General features: G+C 38.8%; 1 protein-coding gene across 9 annotated transcripts in view; it reads right to left on the bottom strand.

The window, feature by feature from the left end:
• LOC126996653 (protogenin-like) overlaps nt 1-25818 on the bottom strand; it is an 88180-nt gene that overhangs the window by 36248 nt on the left and 26114 nt on the right. For 7 of the 9 annotated variants that reach the window (XM_050857340.1, XM_050857339.1, XM_050857338.1 and 4 more), the window contains exons 4-14: nt 22667-22735; nt 20709-20908; nt 20190-20326; nt 11690-11959; nt 11284-11479; nt 10946-11122; nt 10356-10556; nt 9005-9192; nt 8711-8840; nt 8340-8497; nt 2503-2727 (exon numbers count right to left, since the gene is read on the bottom strand). In XM_050857340.1, coding sequence (XP_050713297.1) covers nt 2503-2727; nt 8340-8497; nt 8711-8840; nt 9005-9192; nt 10356-10556; nt 10946-11122; nt 11284-11479; nt 11690-11959; nt 20190-20326; nt 20709-20908; nt 22667-22735 — 1951 coding nt within the window. Of the gene's footprint in view, nt 1-2502; nt 2728-8339; nt 8498-8710; nt 8841-9004; nt 9193-10355; nt 10557-10945; nt 11123-11283; nt 11480-11689; nt 11960-20189; nt 20327-20708; nt 20909-22666; nt 22736-25818 lie in introns of those variants that run through there. The other 2 variants (XM_050857337.1, XM_050857343.1) reach the window with 2 other exon arrangements.

Raw genomic sequence — 25818 nt, forward strand, 5'->3', positions numbered from 1 at the left:
GCATGCGTGGCCCGGGCGCCCGGTGTTGTATAAAAAAACTTCGGGGTATGAAATATCTTCGGTGAAGAGATTTCATACTTAGATCATCAACATTAAAACACTAGGTTATTTTTTATGTTAGACTCATCAAAAATCAATATATCAAAGAAAAATCATTTAACTTTGCCCCCCAAATGATTATTCACTGCCTCAAATATTCCATATTCGTTTGTGAGCATGCCATGGTATTGAAGGCACCCGGTGTTGTGTGATTTGGTGTCCCATCGTCAAAAACTGGCGCTTTTGTTTACAAACACTGGTCTCTCGTGAACTGCGCATGTTCAGACCAGTAAGCGTAGACCTGTACAGTCTCACAAAGCTTTTTAACACATAAGAGTTGCTAGAAGGCTGAATCAGACATACAGTATCACCATCCTCGCTGTTTCTAGAATGACACTTTGTACATATAAATACAACTCGTACAGAGTGTCGTTCTAGAAACAGCGGGGATGGTGGTAGTGGTACTGTATGTCTGATTCAGACTTCCAGCAACTCTTAATTACGGTTAAAAAGCTTTGTGAGACTGTACAGGTCTACGCTTGCTGGTCTGAGCATGCGCAGTTCACGAGAGACCGGTGTTTGTAAATAAAAGTGCCAGCTTTTGACGGTGGGGACGCCAAATAACACAACACCGGTTCAGGCGTTTCTAGTATTACCGTCCATCATATGTACGTTTCAACGTGTGGCTTTCAGGTTTTGTAAGTTTTCTAAAATACAGATAATGAAAATTTGAATTCATCTATGTTTTTTATTTGAAATATCAATCTAGTATAATTTTCGCCTATCGGACTTATCGCTAGCTAGTATCGGAATTGTGGATTTATATCGGGTATCGATTATCGGTTATCGGCTATATTTGTGTCTCCAGTTAACGAATATCGGTTATCACCGATAAGGTTTTACATTATCAGTTATCAGGAATAAGGTTTTCTGTTATCGTGCCTAGCTATGCCCTATACTGTCCAAACCCCTTATGCAAGAGTTAACAGCATCTTCACTCTTTCATCCCTCACGTTGGTAAACTCTGGAACAATCTTAATTCATCTGTATTTCCTCCTGCCTACGACTTGAACTCTTTCAAGAGGAGGGTATCAGGACACCTCTCCTCCCAAAATTGACCTCTCTTTCAGCCACCTCTTTTGATTCTTTTTATAGGAGCAGCGAGGAGCAGGAACATGCTCCGATTCTCTTACGTGTTTGCCAATACTTGAGTAGCTTTTTAATTAAGCCCCATGTATCGTCTGCAAGTTGTCAGTTTTTCTGTTACATCAGTTACTGACTTGACACCCTCTTCCTCATTTATCATATAAAATATGCATAGGCCCTACAGCTTTGGTATTAAGCACTGACATCTCACATTTTCTTGAGCCATGAGAACACTTGGCACTTCATCATACTATTCTCTAGTAAAAGCGATTTCAGCACGTATGCCATGACGTCCAGAATATCATCTGTTGGTCTGTCTGTAGACTGCGGGTCGCATTGCCATGACAACCCTCACCTCGCCTCGCTTTTCGTGTGGCCACCACAGACTTACATACTAGACTGCTCGTCCCCTATTTCCCTGTATTGTGCTGAGTGAAGCCGGCCTGGGCCCGTGGGTGTGCCAAGTTCATCCAAAACTGACGACTTCACACACTTTACTCCCACCCTGTTTCCTGACCCCAACATTCATTTTTTAGAAAAACTGAGACCACCATCATCTTTCTGAGAAAATTATGCATCAGGCTAGCATAAAATTGTAACAATAATGTAAAAAGTATGTAAGTCTGTGGTGGCCACAGAAGCTCGCCTTGCTGCTCTTGCTCTCACTCCCTGTGTGACTGCAGCCTAAGAAAATATGAGGAAGGGAAAAATAGATGAATTAAGCTGAAGTTAAAGTCACAAACGGAAACCGAGATGATTATAAATCGGAGTGGAATACCAAAAGGTATAGAACAATATAAAGAAACATGCAAAAGAAAGAATATGAACATAAAGGAAAGAGTTAAGATGAGGGAAATAGCGAACGAAGCAAAGTACAGATATGAAGAAAGAACAGAGTCAGAAAAAGGTTTTTTTAGGAGTGCGAAATGACAAGTGATGAAGTTGTGAATCAGGAAGAGGGAAGAGAAGAACAAGTAAAAAGCAACAACAATAGGGAAGAAAAGGGAATGAAAAAGCTTAGGTTAACGTACACTAATATCAACGGACTTATATATAAAAAAAACTAAAATAAAAAGACTACCTGGGAAATGTTCCTGTGAGAAAATAAGGTGTCAAAAAAAAAAAAAAATATATATATATATATATATATATATATATATATATATATATATATATATATATATATATATATATATATATATATATATATATATATATATATATATATATATATATATATATATTTAGTTTGCAGCAACAGATCTAGCTGTATTCATCACACTTTATTTGGGCACAGCTAGGATGTTTTGCACTGACCATGGCAGAGGCCTCTTCTTCATGTTGTGTGGGCTTGGGGCTGTGAACACCTTTCTCTCCTGGCTCAAAGTTCACTCCACTCTTCCAGCCAAGCTCATCTTCAGCAGCTATGTCAGCCCAGTCAGACTTGATATTCTCTATTCTGATGGTGTAGAAGTTAACCAGCAGCCTCCTGGATGTGTGTCTCCATGTGATGAGCACACTTGTAGAGTTAAGGATCTTGGCCTGTGACAGATGGCAACAATCAGTATGGTGTGTGTGTGTGTGTGTATGTGTGTGTGTGTGTGTGTGTGTGTGTGTGTGTTTACCTACCTAGTTGTATTTACCTAGTTGTAATTTTACAGGGCCTGGGCTTACGCTCGTGTGGTCCCGTCTCCGGTGTGTGTGTGTGTGTGTGTGTGTGTGTGTGTGTAATATATATATATATATATATATATATATATATATATATATATATATATATATATATATATATATATATATATATATATATATATATATATATATACAGGTAACTCTTGATTTATGCGAGTTTGGTTTACGCGTTTTTGAAAGAACGCGGGGTCCAAAATCCAAATATATGTTTAATTTACACGTTTTTTTCACTTATACGTGATATTTCATGGAGTGGCCACCAGATGTCTCACGCAGCTGGACTCACACGCCGCGGCCACACAGCCGAGCTCAGTTCTTCCTGCGCGCCACTTGAACAACAATACAGTACCCACGCTGCCACACTACTCAACAATAGGGGTGGGCAGGTACCGGTACCAGTACCGGTACTAACGGTACCAGCTATACGGTACAGTACTGGTACCAGACTGCTCGGTACCGGGACCAATAATAGCCAGTCGCTCATGGTGTCCCTCATTTCTTCCTCACACGCATGAAGCTGAGACTGAGTGCTGAGTGGATATCTCGGTGATATGGATATTCTCTCTCTCTCTCTCTCTCTCTCTCTCTCTCTCTCTCTCTCTCTCTCTCTCTCTCTCTCTCTCTCTCTCTCTCTCTCTCTCTCTCTCTCCACTGAATGAAGTGAATATTTATTTTTCGATAGAAACCTACCTCTTGTTTGATTTACATTGTTTTTGATTTACACGACCTCTTCAAGGACACAATACTCGCGTAAATCGAGAGTTACCTGTATGTATATATATAGAGATATATATATATGTATATATATATATATGTATATATATATATATATATATATATATATATATATATAGTTATATATATATATAGATATATATATATATATATATATATATATATATATATATAGATATATATATATATATATATATATATATATATATATAATATATATATATATATATATATATATATATATATATATATATATATATATATATATATATATATATATATCTATATATATATATATATCTATATATATATATATATATATATATATATATATATATACATATATATATATATACATATATATATATACACACACAGTACCCTCCTGAGTTTCACGCTTGCTTTGTTCCGAATGTATGTATAGTGCTAAACTCGAGGATCGTGAAACTCAGGGTATTGAAAACACTGAAAAAGCGCTTATTTGTTCTGACCCGTGGAGAAAATGACTTTTTTTCTCCCTTTTACTCCCTTTTTATCTCAAAATACGTAGCTTGGAAAAAGGAAGAAAATGGGAAGAGAGAACGGGTCGTTTTGAAGCCGCAGTTGAAGGCGGCTGCCTTACCATTGGCTGACAGTTCTGAAAACACGCTTGTGATTCGCTGGGAGTCCGATGACGTCATTGCCGGCGATCACTCAATCAGCGGCCTCACTGCCTTAACTAAGGTGGTGTCACACTGGCCGTTTTCCTCCAACTGTTGGAGCTAGGGACAAAGCTCGTACGCCACACCGGGGGCGAGTTGTCAGTTATCCATAACTAAACTGGTGTCACACTGGGTCTTTTTCCTCCCACCGCGTAGGCGGCAGCTAGGGCAACTGGCAACTCCAACTTTTCCGGGTGTGCGTCACACATGGCCAAGGTTGGTTGCCCATTCTCAAGATCAAAGTAAGTAAAGGTCGACCGATGCACAGCCCGTCAATGACGTCACAGGAAGGGAGCTCTCAGGGGCAGTTCCTCTCCCATTCTCTTTCACAATTCAGCAGTAACTAGATTATTTTCAAAGAAGGAAGTGTATCTCTCTCTCTCTCTCTCTCTCTCTCTCTCTCTCTCTCTCTCTCTCTCTCTCTCTCTCTCTCTCTCTCTCTCTCTCTGTGTGTACACACACACACACACAGAGAGAGAGAGAGAGAGAGAGAGAGAGAGAGAGAGAGAGAGAGAGAGAGAGAGCAGTTAAAAGACAGCAAGCGGAGAACATGCCGGTGTGAATATGACTGATGGAGTTGCCACCTCGCTGCCTCGCTCTGCGGTTTTTATACACTGTGTTACGTCACGAAGAGGAAGGGAAGGATGCGCGGAATGGAACGAATTTTGGGCAACCCTTCGGTCGACCTTACTTACTTTGATCTTGCCCGTATCCACATCCACAACGTAAACAAAACACTTGCCCTGTATCGACATGGCGTTGTCTGCTAAATTAAGGGCTGTCGCAGCTTGTGCTGCCATTACCCAGATCGAGTAACAACACACACACACACACCAGACGCATTAAGAACCATGGCAGATGTTTCTGACAAGCAGAAATGGCTTCACCATTTCCGAGAGTGTGTTAGAACTTATTTGGTGAGTGTATGGGTCATACGAACCAAACATACCCAATGGCAAGAAGAGAGCAGTGTTAAAGACCACTGCTCCCTTCTTGCCAAGAGTTAGGTTTGGTTCATGTGAGCCACTCACCATATACTTTCTAACACACTCAAAGAAATGGTGAAATCGTTTCTGTTTGTCAGAAACATCTACCATGGTTCCTTATGAGTCTGGGTGTGTGCATGTGTTTGTTGTTACTCGATCCATGTGTTTATGTGGTCGGAGTCTAGGTGGGTGGGTTGGCCGTGGACGCCCAGAGGTGACATTGAGAATTTCTGGCACGGAGGAACCACAGGCATGCCACACTCAAACGCTTCTTCCTTCCATTTAACTGCAGGAACAAGTCTATAACTTGGGTAATGGCAACACAAGCCGCGACAGCCCTTACTTTAGCAGACGACACCATGTCAATACAGGGCAAATGCTTTGTTTACGTTGTGGATGTGGATACGGGCAACCGACCTTGGCCGTGTGTGACATTCCCTCCTTGCCTGCTCAAAGTTTCTCAAAGATCTTTCCCCCCCTCTCCCTAACGTACTCTTGCACCCTATCCCTCCATTTCACTGGAGGTCGTCCTCTAGCATTCCCTCCCTCTATCTCACTCACATACACCCTTCTGGTCATCTTACTCTCCTCCAACCGCTCCATGTGGCCAAACCACTTTAAAGTCTGTCGCTTCACTTCTTCCACCACTCCACACTTCTTCCCTTCACCCCCGTGACACATTCCAAAACGCTCGTACACACTTTCATTACTCATTCCATCCATTCTACTCATACCGCAAGCACTCCTCAAATAACTCATTTCCACTGCCTGCACTCTAGACCTCTGACTTTCATTCCAAGCCCACATTTCACTTGCATATGTGAGGGTTGGTACTATTATTGTATTTCTCAAATCCCTCTTTACCTTCATGCTCACACTTCTGCCATTCATGATTCGTCCCAAAGACCCTACCACCCTTCTTCCTTGCAATGCCCTTTCTCTTATCTCTCCCTCCGTACCACCATGCTTACACATAACTGATCCAAGGTACTTAAACTCATAGACCTCCTCCATTTCTTCACCATTCAAAATTATTTTGCATTCTTTTTCACATTCAATTCCCACTCTATATAGGCATACAAAATCTACAACCTCACTTCTACTTCGCTCACAAACCATCACTTTACTTTTGTTGACATTTACTTTCAGTTTTCTCCTGTTACAGACACTATCAAAAACAATGACCAAATTTTGTAGGTCACTTTCATTTTCTGCAATGAGCACCGTGTCATTAATTTCAATGGGAATATTTGTTTTGGTTTATGAATGTTTTGTTGTGCGAGCAAAATTCCAGAACGAATTAAACTCGTAAACCGAGGTATGACTGTATGTATGTATGTATATATATATATATATATATATATATATATATATATATATATATATATATATATATATATATATATATATATATATATATTTTGTGCAGAGCTGGGACTACCGATTGACATTTGGGATCGGTACTACCGGCGGTAGATTACTGCTACCGATACCGATCATTCGGTATTTTGAAGAAACAACCGAATACCGCTACCGATCGCATGATTGGCAGTCAATCGGTATCGGTAGATTGAAAAAGCGAGGGACTTTTTGTTAAGACTTAAGAGAAGACGACCCCGGCAAAATGAAACGGACAAGTTTCAACACGTTCGAGCGCATCTATGGGAAGCAGTTAGCAGGAAATTCCAGGTATTACTTTGACGTCATCACGCTTAGCCAATCACCGGCCGTTCTGGGCGTTCTCAGCCAATCAGAGGCAGCCACGACCTAGCAGATTCTCTTTTGGCGGGAGCCCCACTCTTGTTTGGCCTGCCGACGCGAGTAGCCTACACCTACGCTCTAGCTCCTACGCTCTCGACAACGTGCTCAGCCTCATCGCCTAGTGTTTTAAGTGGCAGTGTTTTTAAGTCCACCAACTTTGAGCAGTTGGTGATGTTGAAGGGCAACAGCGAGCAGTTCAAGACATTCCTCAAGGAGGACCTCAAGAAGGGCGCCGACACCGACCTGGAGTAGGAGGCTCAAGACTGCTTCAGTTGTAATTTTTTTTTGTGTTGGGAAGAAATTTATTTTGTGAAAGTTAATAAATAATGCTGTATTGTCTAGTTTGTTTAAATTTAACTTTTTTTCAGTTTGATGTTTATTTTTTGAGGGAGAAATTCATTTATTAAATAAGTTATGTATTTTTGAACTTAAAAAAGGTATTAAAAGACTCTAATTTACTTCTATTCTTAAGTTAACCGAAATAAGAGAGAAATAACTTAAAAAGTGTGTTATGGGCCTTTAAAAGCATTTTTTTATTATATAATTATAGAGTTTTTTAATCTACCGATACCGAATCTATACCGATCGGTAGATTTCTGAAAAATCTACCGATCTACCGATACCGATTGGACGCGGCTCGCTACCGACTACCGATACCGGTGGTAGATTTTTTCTACAGAATCCCAGCTCTGATTTTGTGTCTGTGTTTTTGTAACACATAGAGGTCATGTGGATGTCAGGGAAAGTGGAAATTCAGTTACATTAGTGCTTCCATGATGTTGTGTTAGCACGCCTAGTTACGAATCTATGAGCCTGGGTTTGAATCCAAGTCTGGGCACCCAGCTCCTCCTCCCTTTCATGCTGCAGCTGGAATCATCAAACCATCTACAAGACAAGTCATGATTAAATCTTCTGGTAAACCTGTCCATTTCAAACACTCCTGTTTTGGTGGCTCTGGCCGCCACTTCATTCATCACCATCGAAGCCGCCTAAAGATCAAGAGCATTTGTAGTAGATAGTTACCAGAAGACTTATTAACGAGGTCTCAAAAAATGTTTGATGAATCTGGCCCATGGTTGATAACTAGGTACTTAGGGAAACATGGGGAAGGTAACTGTGGTAATCCAGACATCACACTGGCACTCTCTCTTGGGGTAATGGGTTATATCCTACCACTGGCTCAAGGACCAATGTGACTCAAATGAGTACTGAGGCCATGTGTAGCTTTAGCATCTGCTCCCAGATTCATTAAACTTTAAAGGCACAATACAGCACTAACCTTCAGTTTCTTCACTTTAATCTTGTTGGTGTTGGACTGCTGTGATACCAGGAAAGATGACAGAGGAAATGTACAGAGAGTCTTCAGGAAAGATTCAGTACTGTTTTGATTACCTTGGAAGATTGCTTGAACTTGGACAGCATAGCATTTTTCTGGATCTTAGGGAAAGACAAGCAAATAACAGGTCACTATATATGTAACTTCTCTCACTGAGTGGAAATAAGCAATATGATGTAAGTAGTCATATATGTTCCAAATACTAGGTTACTATATATTTAGCATCTCTCACTGAGTAGAAATGAGCATTATCATGTAAGTAGTCATATTGTTCCAATTATATGCAGTGAAATGTGTTTCCCTGCATAAATTACCAAGATTAGTGAGTATAAGGGAGGTGTTAGTTGTCTGCAGCTCATTCTGCGAGGAAGAAACAGAATTGTTGCAGAACACACGGTAGAGGCTGACGTCTTTTTGCAGAGAAGCATCAAGCGTCCAATTTACCTGAAAAGTGACTTTGATAATTGGTGGGAAATGTGGATGTACCCACTTCAAGTATACAGTCATGGCCTGTGGGGATAGTCTTAGCACAGAAATGTATATTAATCTTAATAGTATATGACATGTTTTCTGGATAACATGAACACTAATGTAATCGTGCTACTTACCAATATCTCAGTGGGTCTTTGACTGTACGTGGAAAGATGAACAGTAAGTAAGGTAGTGTCAAGCTGCATGTTAGAGCCACCTCTTGGCATCCTGATATGGTACCAGGGCACCTGAATTATGTGTTCAGGATACCCAGCATTGGTGGCTATCAAGACTCTCACAGAGTAAAATTTGTTTGGGGTAAGATCTGTCAGAAGAAAAATAACAAATGTACTTCAGTAAACTGAAAATAAATTAGCATTAACAAAATGTTTCCCTTTGAGGCAACGAGATATTTTTTCTGATTGGAAAATGAATGGGGGAGTAGATGGTCAACTAAAAAACTGTATTGAAAAACTGCATGTCAAAAATACAAGTCCTTAGAAAAAATGCCATTTCTAAATATAAATGACTGCCAATTGCTGATCTTCAACAGTACAATCCTCTCTGAATTATAAAGAAATACCTTCAAAATATTACAATTAGTTCTAATTTTGTTCTTCCCGCTCTTTCTCCTTATGTTCTTGCAGTATATATATGAGGCCGTGCGAGCAAAAACGTACAAAGCGCCATTTTTTTAAATGCGGGAAATCGCGTTTAAAGTTTTGCAATGTTTAAATTATCATAACTTCATTGGTTTTTAAGGTGGACACTTCAATCAAAGACCAAAATGAAGGTTAAGGTATGTAGAATATTGGCATGTACTCAGTTATAAAAAAAAATATATATATAGGTCCGAAAAAGTAGGTTTTTCAAAAACATCCATGATGTGCAATATTAATTAACTTTTTAATATGTCATACACAGTTCATGATATTCATAATAATCCGGAACATGAAGGAAGTTACAAAACGTAAAATATACTAATAAACAATAAATGCTAAGAGTTTGCACTACGCGCTAGACGGAAAAGCTTGCACGTTTGCAGTGATGCTATTGGCGCTCTGTACATTTTCGCGACATGACTGCTTTCTTATCTCACTTTCAACTGCGTAGGTGATAATGTAGGGTTATTTTGAAGGACTCCCAGGCCTATTTCCACTGCAGTTTTGTACAAACCGACATTCCTCGCTTATAAAGGAAGGGTCAAAATAGTGTTATACCACAAAATCGCATTTTTGGCCAGATGGCGCTTTGTACGTTTTCGCTCGCACGGCCTCATATTATCATGAAGCATATTATGAAAACACACCCTGGAAAGCATTGTTGTTGTCCCTTGTTGTGTGTTTCCACTGAGACCTTCATTATATTTTCTCTCATTCAAAATTTATCATGCATGTGAGCCCAGAAAATTACTAATAAATAACATCAGCTTTGTAATTATTAGTTTTACAAAACAAGTATATGCTGTAGAAACGTGATTCTACATACCTTTAAGAGTATATGATGTGACATTTACATATAAAAATTTTTGTAAATGGAAGTGTTTTTTTTTCTCCTTATACTGAAGTTTTTGTTCTATGATAGGGTTGTTGCTATTGTAGTCTTCAAGGGTCCAGTTCATGTACAGTTCAGTGGGGGACTTTGGGATGAGCCTTACCAGAGGCATCTCCGTTGGATCTGGAGGGTAAACTAAATACAGCAAATTAACACAAAAATTATCCCATTCACAATATTTTCTGCAAGGAATATGTATACTTTACTATACTACTTAAAATGTGCACTAGACTAGACTAAACTACTATATAAGAAAAATATATATTACTGACTTCCTTGCCTTGGTGGTAAAATTGAGGAAGACCCCCTTCTTAACCCTCATAGTTTTTTTCATTCATAATTTTAACTTGTTTTTCTCCTTGACCTGATGGTGTCTTTCCACTTTCTTAGTTTGTTTACTCACTTGCCTAGCATGTACCTCAATGTCTTCATGATTTTATAGCAAGAATTGCATATCATTCCCTAGATTTGTATTACTAGTTGGTTACTATTTACAGAGACACTCTTTGATAAATGATAATTACATTCATCTTTAGTTTTTATGCTGATGTATTCTGAAGGTTCACCAATGAAAGGTGTTTCAGAATTTTTCTTGATGAGAAAAGACCTGATGTAGATAGTGTAATTGGTATTGGATTTCAGTTCTTTCTTCTGCAATGAAGTCTTGTTGACGAGATCCTGACCCTCCGGGTTTTTTTTGTCTGGGGAGTGCAAAAATGGATAAAAATAAGATGGAAAGGTAATATATTTTGATTATTCAGTTTCCAGTATCATATAGGATTTTCATTGATATAACTTTTTGCATTTTTAATCAATCACATTTCTTTAGATACCACATAAGCATAAATTTCCAATACATTACCTAGGAGAAAATGAACAATGTAGCCAGAGACAGAGCTCTTGGGAGGAGCTTCCCATATCAAGCGGATGTTGTGAGGATGGACTTCCACCACCCTGATGTTAATGGGTGGAGCAGGCAGGTTGGTCTTGTCAATTTTCAGGATGAAGCCATCAGATGCCACACCTGCTTCATTTCTGGTCACACACTGATACAAACCCTGCAGAATATGAGGTCAGGAAATGCTTAAAGGACTGTATTTCCTTATTTCAGTAAAGTAATTAAAGAAAAGTTTTATATCATAGTGCCCAAGAATATGAATGCAAGACAATCCTAGGAACCCACAAATTTATAATGACCTGAAGATGTACGAATTATTATTATATTTATATCTGTTTCCCTTAGGTATGAATAGATAGATGCTACACACCATATCACTAAACATTATCATTCGAATGAAAAGGTCCTCGGCAGCAAACTCCCTGGATGTGTTTTTGTTGGTGTAGTGATGGCGTCCTGACTCTAAGTGGAGAACACCATTCTTGAACCAAGAAATGGATGGGCGGGGATTACCCCATGTAGCACAAGTGATCCGTATAGACTGGCCGTTATTGATCTTGCTGGCCATAGATACGTGACGGGAACTGATCGTCATGGAGAACTCTATCCGGGGTGGTATCAACACATCCAGCTGGATCATCTGCACATATACATAAGAAAAGTAAGCAAGAGAAAGAAAAAAAAAAATATGAAAGGTAAAAAAAATGTAAAACATTATGTCACCACTTAGAAGCTTCTTTAAAAAACTGTCAGACACTAAGTTATGAGCCAATCCCTGGGTGCTTCGGTCCTTGATTATGAATTAGCCACAGCCAGGCTTGTCAGTCCTCCCACAACATCAGTGGTTGTTTGAACATATATGATAGGCAGTGGACCAATGTGCACTAATTAACCCTCTCGCGCATGATGACACGTTTCGTGTTATCAAGGGTAAAAGGTCCTGGCACACGATGATGCGAAACGCATCATAAGAGTTTTAAAAATTGATTAAAAATTAAGTTTTCGGTGAAAGTGCGTCAAATTTGGGAGTGTCATTTGTTGGGATAAGTTTCTTAATGGTAACATATGGCAACCTTTCTAAGGAGCATAGGTGAGGAACGCAGAGTGATTTTTAGTTGTTACCCTACTCTGATGGGAGAGGTGTGTCCTCTGCCCACCGTCCCTTTAAACCGAGAGCGCATGGGCTCTAGACAACCTGCACCAGAAACATTCAAGTGTTTTGTGAATTATATGAGTGTAGTGGTGTGTTATACGTAAAGCGAGGGGGGAAGATACGGTACTTAGTTACGGCTAGTGAAAGTTGCGTATATTGCTCGGGGAACTTCATTGGCGACATTACCACATGATACCTACAAGGGTTGGTGTAGTTTTGAAGCTGGCATCTTTTTTTCATATGAAATTAGCTATATAATGCTATAAAATTTATTTAAAAATGATAAAAAAAACATCGCATAATAGTAAAAAAAAAATGAGATGGAGCATCAACTCTGTAGATTATTTTAAAAAAATTAGTTTTCTTGGTGTAACTCGGGAACTAATAGGCATATGAGGATTTTGAGGATACCATAAGAATCCTCACTAAATTCTGCTTCAAAACATATATTTGGCTAAAAAAGTTGGCTCACAAAATTTCAAACTAGCGAGTGGGGAAGAGTTGGTACTTAGGATTTATTGTCAACAATACTCCATACGGAGACTTGAATCGAGTTTGTATTATTTATTTTCCTCTATTTTTATTTGAGCATGTTCTAGTACAAGTCTTTATGAAGCCATTGATACCAAATTTATTGGGGTACGATATATCTGTGAGGGTAAAATACGTCCGGGAATGTAGAGTATCGCGGCGGCAAAAAAAGGCAGGTCGGGCTTGAGAAATGCATGGTGAGTGGAACAGAAACTTATTGGAAACTTATGGTGCATGAGTGGGTTAAGTTTTTATCTTTTGTCCACAGCCCCAAAATAAAGAAGACACAAGAAATACAAGTTTGGAGCATACTTAATGAAAGTTCCCAATCAGGCATTATCTACTTACGTAGTCGATTATTGTTTCACTGAATCTAACTGCAGAACAATTACATACAAGGAACTGTGGAAGTAACAAAATATCATCTTAAGATGGTGAAACATCTTAAAAATATTACAGGGCCAGATTTAGGTGGGTTACTTTGTGCATAAAACACACACACACACACACACACACACACACACACACACACACATAAGGCCGGTTAAGCTAAGACTGAAGTCACAGAAAGTAACGGAGGAAATACTATACAGAACAACTAAACTAAGAGAAGTAGAAGATTGTAAGGAAATATATATAAAGAAAAAACAAAAATGAAGAAGAAAGAAAGAAATGGAATGAACTTCTAACAGAGGCAAAGAAAGGAATAATGCAAGATCTGAAGAGGAAAGACGTATTTTTTTGGAGAATTCTGGGAAAACGGGTGAAGAAGTGGTACATAAGGGAAAAGCCAAAAGAGACCAGAAGCGAGACAGGATTGTAACTAACAAGGGAACCAGAAGCGAGACAGGATTGTAACTAACAAGGGATTAAGTGTGATGTATACAAATGTAGACGAGATAATATCTAGTAAACTGGAATTACAAGCCTACTTGAAGGAGAAAGAGCCTAAGATTGTATGCTTAACAGAAACTAAACTGAATGAGGTCATCCAAATAGTGTTTGATAGTAACTACAATGTATGGAGGAAAGATAGAAAGGGCAAAGGTTGTGGAGGGGTTATGATAATGACAAGGAAGGAGTTATTAGTAAAATCAGTAGTATATGGAGAAGGAAAGGCAGAAATAGTGAGTGTAAATCTGAAGAACAAAAACAGAGAAAGGCTGACGATTATAGCAATGTATGCACCACCAAAAAACAAGTCTTGGAGTAAAGAAGAATATGAGACCATGATTGAAGATACCATCCAGAGTTTAAGTAGACTACTCAAAGCGAACAAAAGAGTCCTATTAGTTGGTGATTTTAACTGTAAGAAAGTAAATTGGGAGATATTTGAAAGTGGAGGTAGTGAAACAGCATGGGGGGAAAGATTAAGATTGACGATGGAAAACTTGATGATGCAATGGGTGAAGGAAAATACAAGATATAGAGGTGAAGACGAACCGGCGTGACTGGACTTAGTGTTAACAAAGGGAATGCACTTGATGAATGAATTAAGGTATGGATGCCCCCTGGGTAAGAGTAACCACGTGATAATAGAGATGGAAACAGAGGAGGAAGGAAGTGCAGGGGATGAATCATATAAAAGAAACAGGTTAAACTATAGGAAGGCAGATGTGGAAAATCTCAGGAAATATTATGGAGAGCTGGACTGGGATGAGTTAAAGGGAACAAATGAAGTGCAAGAAAAGTATAATATTTTCATGGAGGCATATAAATCAGGAGTTATGAAATTTGTACCAAAATACAGACCTAAAGAAAAAGGAAAAAAGGACTGGTTTAATGCAAAGTGTACTAAGGCAAAAGAAAAAAAAGACAAAGTATGGAAAAGACTGAAAAGAAATAAAAACCAAAGGAATAAAGAAGATTTTAAGGTAGCAAGAAATGAATATGTGAAAATAAGGAGGGAAGAAGAGAAAGGATATGAAAAGGATATTGTGGAAAAGTGCGAGGAACAACTGAAACTGTTTTATAGATTCATAAATGGAAAGATCAAACCAAGGGAAACAATAAGAAGGTTGAGTGACAGGAATGTGATAATCAAAGATCCCAAAGACATCACTGAGCTACTAAACGAAAAGTTCCAGCAAGTTTTTACAAAAGAGTCAAAATTCAACGAACCACAAGAAAACAAGATAAATGTTCATATGGAAGAAGTCACAGTAAATAAAGAGGAGATATATAAAATGATGGGGGAGCTGGAAGAGAGGAAAGCAGTAGGACCGGATGGAGTCTCAAGTTATACGTATATTGAAAGAATGCAGGAATGAGCTGGTTGGACCAGTATATGATATCATTAAATGCTCATTAACAACTGGTGTAGTGCCAAAGGAGTGGCGGAGGGCCGAAGTGGTCCCCATGTACAAAAGTGGAAGGAAGGAAGAACCCCTGAACTACAGATCTGTATCATTGACCAGTGTAGCATGTAAAATATGTGAGAAAGTGATAAAGAAACAATGGACGAGATTACTAGAAGAGCATAATTTAGTCACAAGTAAACAGTATGGATTCAGAAAAGGGCGCTAATGTGTGACAAACTTACTGAGCTTTTATTCGAGAATGACAGATAAAATACAGGAAAGGGACGGATGGGTTGATTGCGTCTACCTGGATCTGATGAAGGCGTTCGACAAAGTTCCACATACAAGACTGCTATGGAAACTAGAAAATACAGGAGGATTGAAAGGGAAAATGAAGAACTGGATGGAAAGCTACCTAAGGGGAAGAGAGATGAGAACAGTGGTTAAGGACATAAAATCAGAATGGAGGACTGTAGAGAGTGGAGTGCCTCAGGGATCAGTATTGGCACCAATACTTTTCCTAGTATATATTAATGACATGCCAGAGGGAGTAAATAGTTATATGAGCCTGTTTGCAGACGATGCAAAACTGCTAAGACGCATAAGGAACAGTAAAGACTGCGAAATTCTGCAAGAAGACCTAAACAAGATTTGGAAATGGAGTATGGAATGGGAGATGAAATTCAATGTGAAGAAATGTCATGTTATGGAAATAGGAAAAAGTGAAGGAAGACCAAAATGGACATAAATGGGAGATGGTGAAATACTGAAGAAAGTACATGGAGAGAGATCTGGGAGTAATAATGCTAGATAATAAACAGCCAGAGAGTCATGTTAATCGGATATTCTGTGATACGTATAACATGGTGAGAAATATAGGAATAGCATTCCACTATATGGATAAGGATATAATGAGAAAATTAATTACCACTATGATCAGACCAAAATTGGAATGTGCGGAGGCAGTGTGGTCTCCCCATAAGAAGAAACACATAAAGAAACATGAAAGAATACAAAGGATGGCAACAAAAATGGTTCCAGAGCTGGAGGGATTGACATATGAGGAAAAACTGAAGGAAATGGACTTACCAACACTAGAGCAAAGAAGAGAAGGGGGAGACCTAATACAAATCAATAAATTATTGAGCAAAATGGAAGAAGTAGATAACAAGGAGTTACTACTAAAAGAAGGAAGCACCACCAGGAACACAAGAGGACATAGTAAAAAACTGAGGAAGGAAAGACGCTTGAGAGACATAAAGAAATATAGCTTCCCGCAAAGAAATATAGAGGTTTGGAATGGACTGAGTGAGGATGTAGTATCGGCAAGGAGTGTACAAAGCTTTAAGGAAAAGTTGGATAAATACAACTAGGTAAATACACACACACACACACACACACACACACACACACACACACACACACACACACACACACACAGTACTGGGAAGTGTGGTGGAGAGAGAGAACTGTACCTATAAGGTTGCAAGAAGACACTGATAGGTTAAATAGTTGGAGCCAAGAGTGGAAAATTCAATTTAACATCATGATTTGTATTTTTTAATTGGGCACAGGAACCAGGAAACCTTGTGTGAATTCTAAGATAGGGAGCGATCGAATTAAGAAAGCATAAGAAGAAAAGGATTTGGGTGTTATATTCCAAAACATCTTGTCCCCAGAAAAATACATAATAAATATTACTTGAGAAACATATAAGCTCCTAATCAATTACAAAGATGAGGATATGATTAATAAGCTGATCGTGTCATTGATTCAACTATTATTGATGTGTGCAGTCGTGGTGTGGTATAATCATAGCTGGGCACGATAACAGAAAACCTTATTCCCGATAACCGATAACTGGTAATGAAAAACCTTAACGGCGATAACCGATATTCGTTAACTAGAGACACAAATATAGGTGATAACCGATAACCGATACCCGATATAAATCCACAATTCCGATACTAGCTAGCGATAAGTCCGATAGGCGAAAACGATACTATATTGATATTTCAGATAGAACAACATTGATGAATTCAAATTTTCATTATCTGTATTTTAGGAAACTTACAGAACCTTAAAACCAAACGTTGACACGTACATATGGACGGTAATACTAGAAATGCCTGAACCGGTGTTGTGTTATTTGGCGGCCCCACCGTCAAAAATTGTTTACAAACACTGGTCTCTCATGAACGGTGCATGCTCAGACCAGCAAGCGTAGACCTGTACAGTCTCACAAAGCTTTTAAACCGTAATAAAGAGTTGCTGGAAGGCTGAATCAGACATATAGTACAACTACCACCGTCCTCGCTGTTACTAGGACAGCACTCTGTACGAGTTGTATTTATATGTACAGAGTGTACGTCGTTCTAGAAACAGTGAGGATGGTGGAATTGTATGTTTGATTCAGCTTTCCAGCAACTCTTAATGGGTTAAAAAAGCATTGTGAGACTGTACAGGTCTACTCTTAATGGTCTGAGCATGCGCAGTTCACGAGAGACCAGTGTTTGTAAACATTGACGATGGGACACCAAATAACACAACACCAGATGCCTTCAATACCATGGCATGGTCACAAACGAATATGGAATATCAAATTTGAGGCAGTGAATAATCATTTTGGGGGTAAAGTTAAATGATTTTTCTCTATGATATATTGATTTTTGAGTAGCATAAAAAAATAACCTAGTATTTTAATTTTCATGATCTAAGTATGAAATCTCATCACCGAAGATATTTCATACCCCAAAGTTTTTTTCATACAACACCGGGCCACGCATGCGCAGTAGGGAGACAACGTTTTTTTCTGAGAGGCGGAAAAAAAGTAGCGATTATCGCTAGTTTGGTTACAAAAGTAACGAAGATACCGATATATATTTAAATAAGTAGCGGATGGTAGATAATCCAATTTTGTTATCAGCGATAAAGTATCACGATAACTTATCGCGATAACGCCCACCTATGGGTATAATATCTTCATGGAAAGAAAATTATTAGGAAGAAAAGAAACAAAATGGGTACCAAGCTTGAGACATGATATATGAGGAGATTGGAAAGATTGGGTTTGGGAGTGAGGCCTATCTTGGAGAAAAGAAAGAGGAAACCTGATTGCATGTACATTATACTTTATTATTCAAAGGGGGAAGAGCAGGAGAGGGGAATATGGGAGCTATAGAGGTATAAGTCTCCTGAGCATACCCAGAAAGGTGTATGGAAAAGTCATAATAGAGAGGGTGCAAAGACTTACAGAAGAGAAAATCAGTGAAAAACAAGGAGGCTTCAGGAAGGAAAGGGGATGTGTGGATCAGATATTTGCCTTCAGGATGGTAGTAGAAAAAAATAATAGCAAAAGGAAAGAAATTATACGCTGCCTTCATGGATTTGGAAAAAGCTTATGACAGAGTCGATTGGCTTGAATTGTGGGATGTTTTAAAGATTTATGGTGTGGGAGGAAAACTGCTTAGTGCAATAAAGTCTTTCTATGAGGATGCATCTGCACGTGTCAAAATTACTGGAGAAACAAGTGAACATTTTGAGATAAAAGTGGGCTTAAGACAAGGGTGTGTCATGTCACCATGGTTATTCAATATTTATATGGATGGTGTTATTAGAGAAATTAAGGGCAAAGTTGGAGAAGTTGGAGTAAGACTGTTCGATGAGGGAAGGAAGTGGGTACTGAATTTGATACTGTTTGCTGATGACACGGTGCTCATTGCAGAAAATGAAAGTGACCTACAAAATTTGGTCAGTGTTTTTGATAGTGTCTAAAACAGGAGAAAGCTGAAAGCAAATGTCAACAAAAGTAAAGTGATGGTTTGTGAGCGAAGTAGAAGCGAGGTTGCAGATTTTGTATGCCCATATAGAGTGGGAATTAAATGTGAAAAAGAATGCAAAATAATTTTGAATGGTGAAGAAATGGAGGTCAATGAGTTTAAGTACCTTGGATCAGTTATGTGTAAGCATGGCGGTACGGAGGGGGAGATAAGATTTACATAGATTTACAAAGAAAATAAGACCACACATGTAGTGCTGACTTGCCTGATGGGCGAGCCTCCCATAACCCAGTGGTTAAGTGGGTTATGGGAGGCTCACCCATCAGGCCATGGTCCAGACTAGGTGGTCTGTCCTTAAACCTAAGTGATTCTACATTAATCAGATGGCTCCAAAACATTGCATTCCTAGTCTAGTTAATTTCAAGGAAGTGACGGTCGAGCTTGTTTTTAAAGGAATCAATCGTGTTACACTGGACCACTGACAGTGGGAGCTTATTCCATTCTCACACTACAACATTGGTGAAGAAAAATTTGGTGCAGTCTGACTTTACTTGTCTACATTTGAGTTTTATGCCATTGTTCCTCGTTCGCAAAGTGTCATTGATCATAAACAATTTTGTTCTGTCTACTTTCATGAAACCATTAAGTATTTTAAAACATTCGATCAGTTTTCCTCAAAGGCAAAGTAAAACGAAACATAAAGGAGGGATCAGTAAATTGAAAGTCTAAGGGGAAGTGTATGTTGGTTACATGCAAAGGAACGAGAAGAAATGAACAATCATTTTCAGCAAGTTTTCAGTGAAAAGTGACAATGGAAAAAGAGACAGGTTTAAAGGAAGAGATTTTAAAGGTTACTGAAGTGAAAGTACAAGAAGTGAAGAATCTATTAGAGAACCATGGTGTAAGGAAGGCACCAGACCCTGATGGGGTTTTAAATTGGATACTGAAAGAGTGTGGGTATCAACAGGCAGATATGATGAACAAAATGGTTTACATCACCTTTCACCACCTTATGATACATGCAGCAGCCAGAGGGTTATGGGAGGCTCGCACATCAGGCAAGTCGTGTCACTAAATAATAACTGTAAACTCTTTGAGATACATTACCATGGTCTTGCTATGTTCTCTGTTAAAGTCTAGAGCAGTACAGTTGTAAACACCTCGGTCATATTCCATGATGCTGGAGAACTCAAGAGACCCTTGCCCTATTCTTTTTGTTCTGTTCTCCGGAATGGGCATGCCATCTGGAATATAAAATAATGCTACTTCAGTGAAAAAAAATCTGACTGACATATATTATAAATCATATGAATTTGATTATAAGGAGAGGAGAAACAGACAAAAAGGGTAATGGACATCGTAACATGACAGGAATTCACTAAGAGGGTGTACAGGTTTAATAGGATTCACATGAAATGCTACGATATGAAAAGTGGCTACTCTGTCTAAGCTGAGTGAAAAGCTGCAGGTTCATTTCCTTATGACTTATATCTATGGTAATATAACTTACTATTTTTCAAGGTATCAGGGAAACTTGGGGTGTAACAGTGCTGCAGCTCAAAAGATAACAATAGTATGAATGCACAAGCTTGGGGACCAGTTATGTGATATACCAGGTCAACCAACCTAGCCTGGACCACTGGAAAAAGGGGTGTTCATCATCACTAATGCACTCCAGCACAGCCCTCTCTCCTACTTTGGCCGACACCTTGGATGGGACAGCTAGAAGGGCGTGCTGATAGTTAGGATCTTCACGAGCGACGACGGAGAGGTATCCACCATGACTATGATTCTCCTTGCTGAGCAACTGGTTCACCGCCCGACAGCTAAGTGAAACAAAGGGACGAAGGTGAGTCTCTGTCAATCCACAGAGAGCCATTGTAATATGCATGGATAATTTAGTTTTTGGCAGTATTAATAACACTAATTGAGAATAAGTTTTTGTTAGTAAATTTTGGAGAGAGAGAGAAAATTACATAGAAAATCAGACCACACAGACGCCATGGTCCAGACTAGGTGGTCTGTCCTTAAACCTAAGTGAATCTACACTAATCAGATGGCTCCAAAACGTTGCTTTTCTACTCGAGTTAATATTAAGTTCAAGGAAGTGACGGTCGAGCTTGTTTTTAAAGGAGTCAATTGTGTTACATTGGACCACTGACGGTGGGAGCTTATTCCATTCTCGCACTACAACGTTGGTGAAGAAAAATTTGGTGCAGTCTGAATTTACTTGTCTACATTTGAGTTTTATGCCATTGTTCCTCGTTCGCACAGTGTCATCGATCATAAACAATTTTGTTCTGTCTACATTCATGAAACCATTAAGTATTTTAAAACATTCGATCAGTTTTCCTCGGAGGCAAAGTTTCTGAAGAGAGAACATGTTAAGGGTGGAAAGCCTTTCTTCGTAGGATTTGTTGCGCAAGGAAGGGATCATTTTTGTTGCCCGACGCTGAACACCTTCTAATTTAGCAATGTCCTTTGCATGGTGAGGAGACCAAAACTGTACCGCATATTCCAAGTGGGATCTCACTAAACTATTGTAGAGCGGAAGTATTACATCTTTATTCTTGAATAAAAAGTTTCTTTTAATGAAGCCCAACATTCTGTTCGCTCTATTTGCTGCATCGATACATTGATGTGAGAATTTGAGGTTTGATGCGATTTTGACCCCCAGGTCCTTAATGCATTGAACGCTTGTGAGTTTAACGCCGCGCATTTCGTAATCGAACTTCTTATTTCTTGTTCCAGCTTGAAGGACCTGGCACTTGTCTACGTTAAAGGGCATCTCCCTTCTATCCGACCAAGCTGAAATTTTGTGCAAATCCACTTGGAGGCTTTTCCTGTCTTCGTCAGTGAGAACCGAGTTACCAATCTTTGTGTCATCTGCAAATTTACTAATGCGATTATTGAGTCCAACATCCATGTCGTTGATGTAAATAATGAAGAGCACTGGGCCAAGAACCGAGCCCTGAGGGACGCCACTAGTGACCAGCGCCCACTCTGAGTTAAATCCGTCAATCACCACTCTTTGTTGTCTGTTGCTCAACCAATTTGCGATCCATTGGTTTACTTGACCGTCAATACCTATTTGCTTTAATTTATAAAGTAATTTATGATGTGGGACTTTATCAAACGCTTTCTGGAAATCAAGATAGACTACGTCCAATGATTTGGTTACATCATAAACTGAGAAGAGGTCGTTATAAAAGGTCAATAGGTTTGATAGGCAGGATCTTTTGTTACGGAAGCCATGTTGTGAATCCCCAATTAATGAGTGGCTTTCGAGGTAACTCACAATTTTGTCTCTAATTATGCTCTCAAGTAGCTTACCTACAATTGAAGTTAGACTAATGGGTCGGTAGTTACCTGGTATTTTTTTGTCTCCTTTCTTAAAAATCGGTGTCACGTTAGTCTTTTTCCAATCCGAAGGGACGATGCCTTGTCGCAAGGACATATTGAATACGGTTGTGAGGGAGGAGACTATTTCGCTCTTTGTTTCTTTAAGCAGTATAGGAGAGAGAGAGAGAGAGAGAGAGAGAGAGAGAGAGAGAGAGAGAGAGAGAGAGAGAGAGACTTGTTACCTGTACATTCCTTTATCCTGGGGCTTGACATTGGTGATCTGTAGGACGTTCCTTGTAGGTCTGTAGTACCTGAAGGAGCATGGTTATCATTAGAAAAATGATAAAAAAAAATTTGGCATAATGGAAAACTGCTTCTCAGGTGTGTGTGTGTGTGTGTGTGTGTGTGTGTGTATTTACCTAGTTGCCTAGTTATATTTACCTAGTTGTGACATACACTACAAGAGCTCCACTCACGCTGTCCCGTATCCATATCCACTCTTATCCAACTTTTCCTTAAAATTATGAATGTTTCTTGCACAAACCACCTCCTCCTTCAGTCTATTGACTCTATTCAATAGCTCAATGCTTCTGTTTGGGAAGCTAAACTTTTTCACATCTCGCCTACACGTGGTCGCCTTCAACTTCTTTCCATATCCTCTTGTTTCTCTCTCATTCCACACACACACACACACACGGGTCCTCTCTGTCCAAATGCTCCACTCCACTCGTCACCCTGTACACCACTATCAGATCTCCTCTTTCTCTTTTTCTCTCCAGGGTTGTGAGCCCCATGCTATTGAGTCTCTCTTCATAAGTCCGATCTCGAAGTTCTGGTACCATCTTAGTTGCCACTCTCTGCACTCTTTCCAGCTTCCTTATGTTCTTCTTTTCGTGAGGAGACCAGACCACTGCTGCATACTCTAACCTTGGCCTTATCATTGTGAATATTATTTTCTTCATCATCTCCTCATCCAAGTATACAAATGCCGTCCTTATGTTCCTCAGCAAATTCAGAGTTTGTCCCGTTATCCTGTTGATGTGTTTGTGTGGTGACATGTTCTCTGAGACAGTCACTCCCAAATCTTTTTCTTCCAGTCCTCTGCATATTATCTCACTTCCTATCTTATAATCGTATTCACATCTTCTACCTCTCCTACCAAACTCTATTTTCTTACATTTCCCAAGGTTGAACTCCATTTGCCATGTACCACTCCACTCCCATAGTCTATGCAGGTCCCAATGCAATGCCTCACAGTCCTTCACATTTTCAGACGTCTCAATAGTTTTGCATCATATACAAACAAACTCACACAGCTGTACACTCTGTCCACCATATCATTTATATAAACAGCAAACATTATTGGTACCAATACCGAACCTTGCGGGACTCCACTCATCACAGGGCACCAGTTGGAAATCTTGTCTCTGATTATCATCCTCATTTCCCTGTTAGTTAGGAAGTCCTCCAGCCACTTAATCAGTCTATCACCCACTCCACCCCTATTTTTAATTTTCCAAATTAGTCTTCTGTGCGGTACTTTGTCAAATGCCTTTTTCAATTCCAGGTACACTCTATCCGCCCAGCCTTCTCGCTCCTGTATTAAATCTGTCACCCTTGAGTAGTAACACATCAAGTTGTTGATGCAAGATCTCCCTCTCCTAAATCCAAACTGGCAATCCGAGATAATTTTCTTACTTTCTAAGAAATCCGACCACCTGTTTTTAACCAGTCTCTCACATATCTTACGATAATCTTTGCAACCACACTATAATGAGTGATACCGGTCTGTAATTTAATGGGTCCTCTCTCTTGCCTTCCTTAAAAATCGGTACTATATTTGCTCTCTCCCAATCTTGCGGTATCTTTCCTTCACTCAGGGAGGCACTCATTATGGAGTGCAGTTTCTCTGCAAGTTGCTCACTACATTCTTTCAAGATCCAACCTGATATTCCATCTGGCCTTGTCGCCTTTCTTACATCGCTGCTTTTGTCCTTTTTCTCCTCCTAAATAAGTCTTCTTTACTTTAAAATGCTACACTCTTTATATACTATATTCAGAGTGAGGATGTCTAGGCTAAGTTTACATGCTACCGTACGCTTTTGACAAACTAAAGACAGGGTGAGGACTTACCTTATAAATGCTACACTCTTGACCTATTACCCTCAGAGTGAGGATCTAAGAATAAAATGCTAAATAAAAATAAAAGGTGAGGAATAGCTATAAATCTAGATCTGGATTATTAATGCGCAGGGCACCTATCAGGTGCATAACACGCATATAAAATGCTTCACTTTCCTTAAAAAAATAAAAGGTGAGGATTAATTTAAATGCAACTCCATAAAATTATTTGGGGGATGGTGCCTCACACTACAATAAAAGTGAGCATTAGAAGAAAAATAATTAGTCCTAGTTTAGATCACAGATTTAGAACAACTCTCCAAATAATTGTCTTATTCCTCAAATTGTTCATTGCAATTTCAAAATTGCAATCTTCCGTGGGTAGTGTTAGGAATCAGGGGTTGTCTAAGAAGTGAGCTGCGATCTGAAAGCGAAGCTGAGCAGCCGTGGGTAATTGGGTGGTTGAGTTGTTCCACAATAAAGGCAATACTTCACTGCCCAGAAGTTGCATTAATAATCAACTCTTTAGTAATTTACCACTGATCTCTATTATAACGAATCAATTTGATGAGTAACTAAAGCAGGTTCAATTAATTAACTAACTACATATATAATACACGTAGTGACGTACATTGTTTTTTTGCTTTTCTTGTAAACTGTAATATTTATGTTGACTGCATTATATTCGTCATTAAAACAAAAAACTTCAACGTGGCCAACACTGTGATTCTTTCATTCAACACAGTCTCAGCTGCAGTTCTCATAAGGGTGTTGTAGTTTTTACTCTGTCTGGTAACTGCCAGCCAGGGTGGTTGTATGAATGTATTAGGCTCAGCATTAAAAAGACCATAATAATTTCATAATTTGTTCCTCATACTTATTTGGAAAAAGGGTGATGTAGGCTATGCATAGAACTTCAATAATAGGCTACGGTACCAATCACCTACATACTGATGCTTGATCCTAATCATTCGTGTTGGCCACGTTGAAGTTTTTGTGTAAATGACGAATATAATGCAGTCAACACAGATATTACAGTTTACAAGAAAAGCAAAAAACAATGTACGTCACGTACGTGTATTTTATATAATAAATAAATATATATATATATATATATATATATATATATATATATATATATATATATATATATATATATAGTTAGTTAGTTAGTTAGTTAGTTAGTTAATTAGTTAATTAGTTGAACCTGCTTTAGTTACTCATCAATTTGATTCGTTTTCTGTTTCAAATCTTAGATTTAGAATATGAAGAA

Source organism: Eriocheir sinensis, chromosome 10 (assembly GCF_024679095.1).
Source record: "Eriocheir sinensis breed Jianghai 21 chromosome 10, ASM2467909v1, whole genome shotgun sequence".
Taxonomy (NCBI): domain Eukaryota; kingdom Metazoa; phylum Arthropoda; class Malacostraca; order Decapoda; family Varunidae; genus Eriocheir; species Eriocheir sinensis.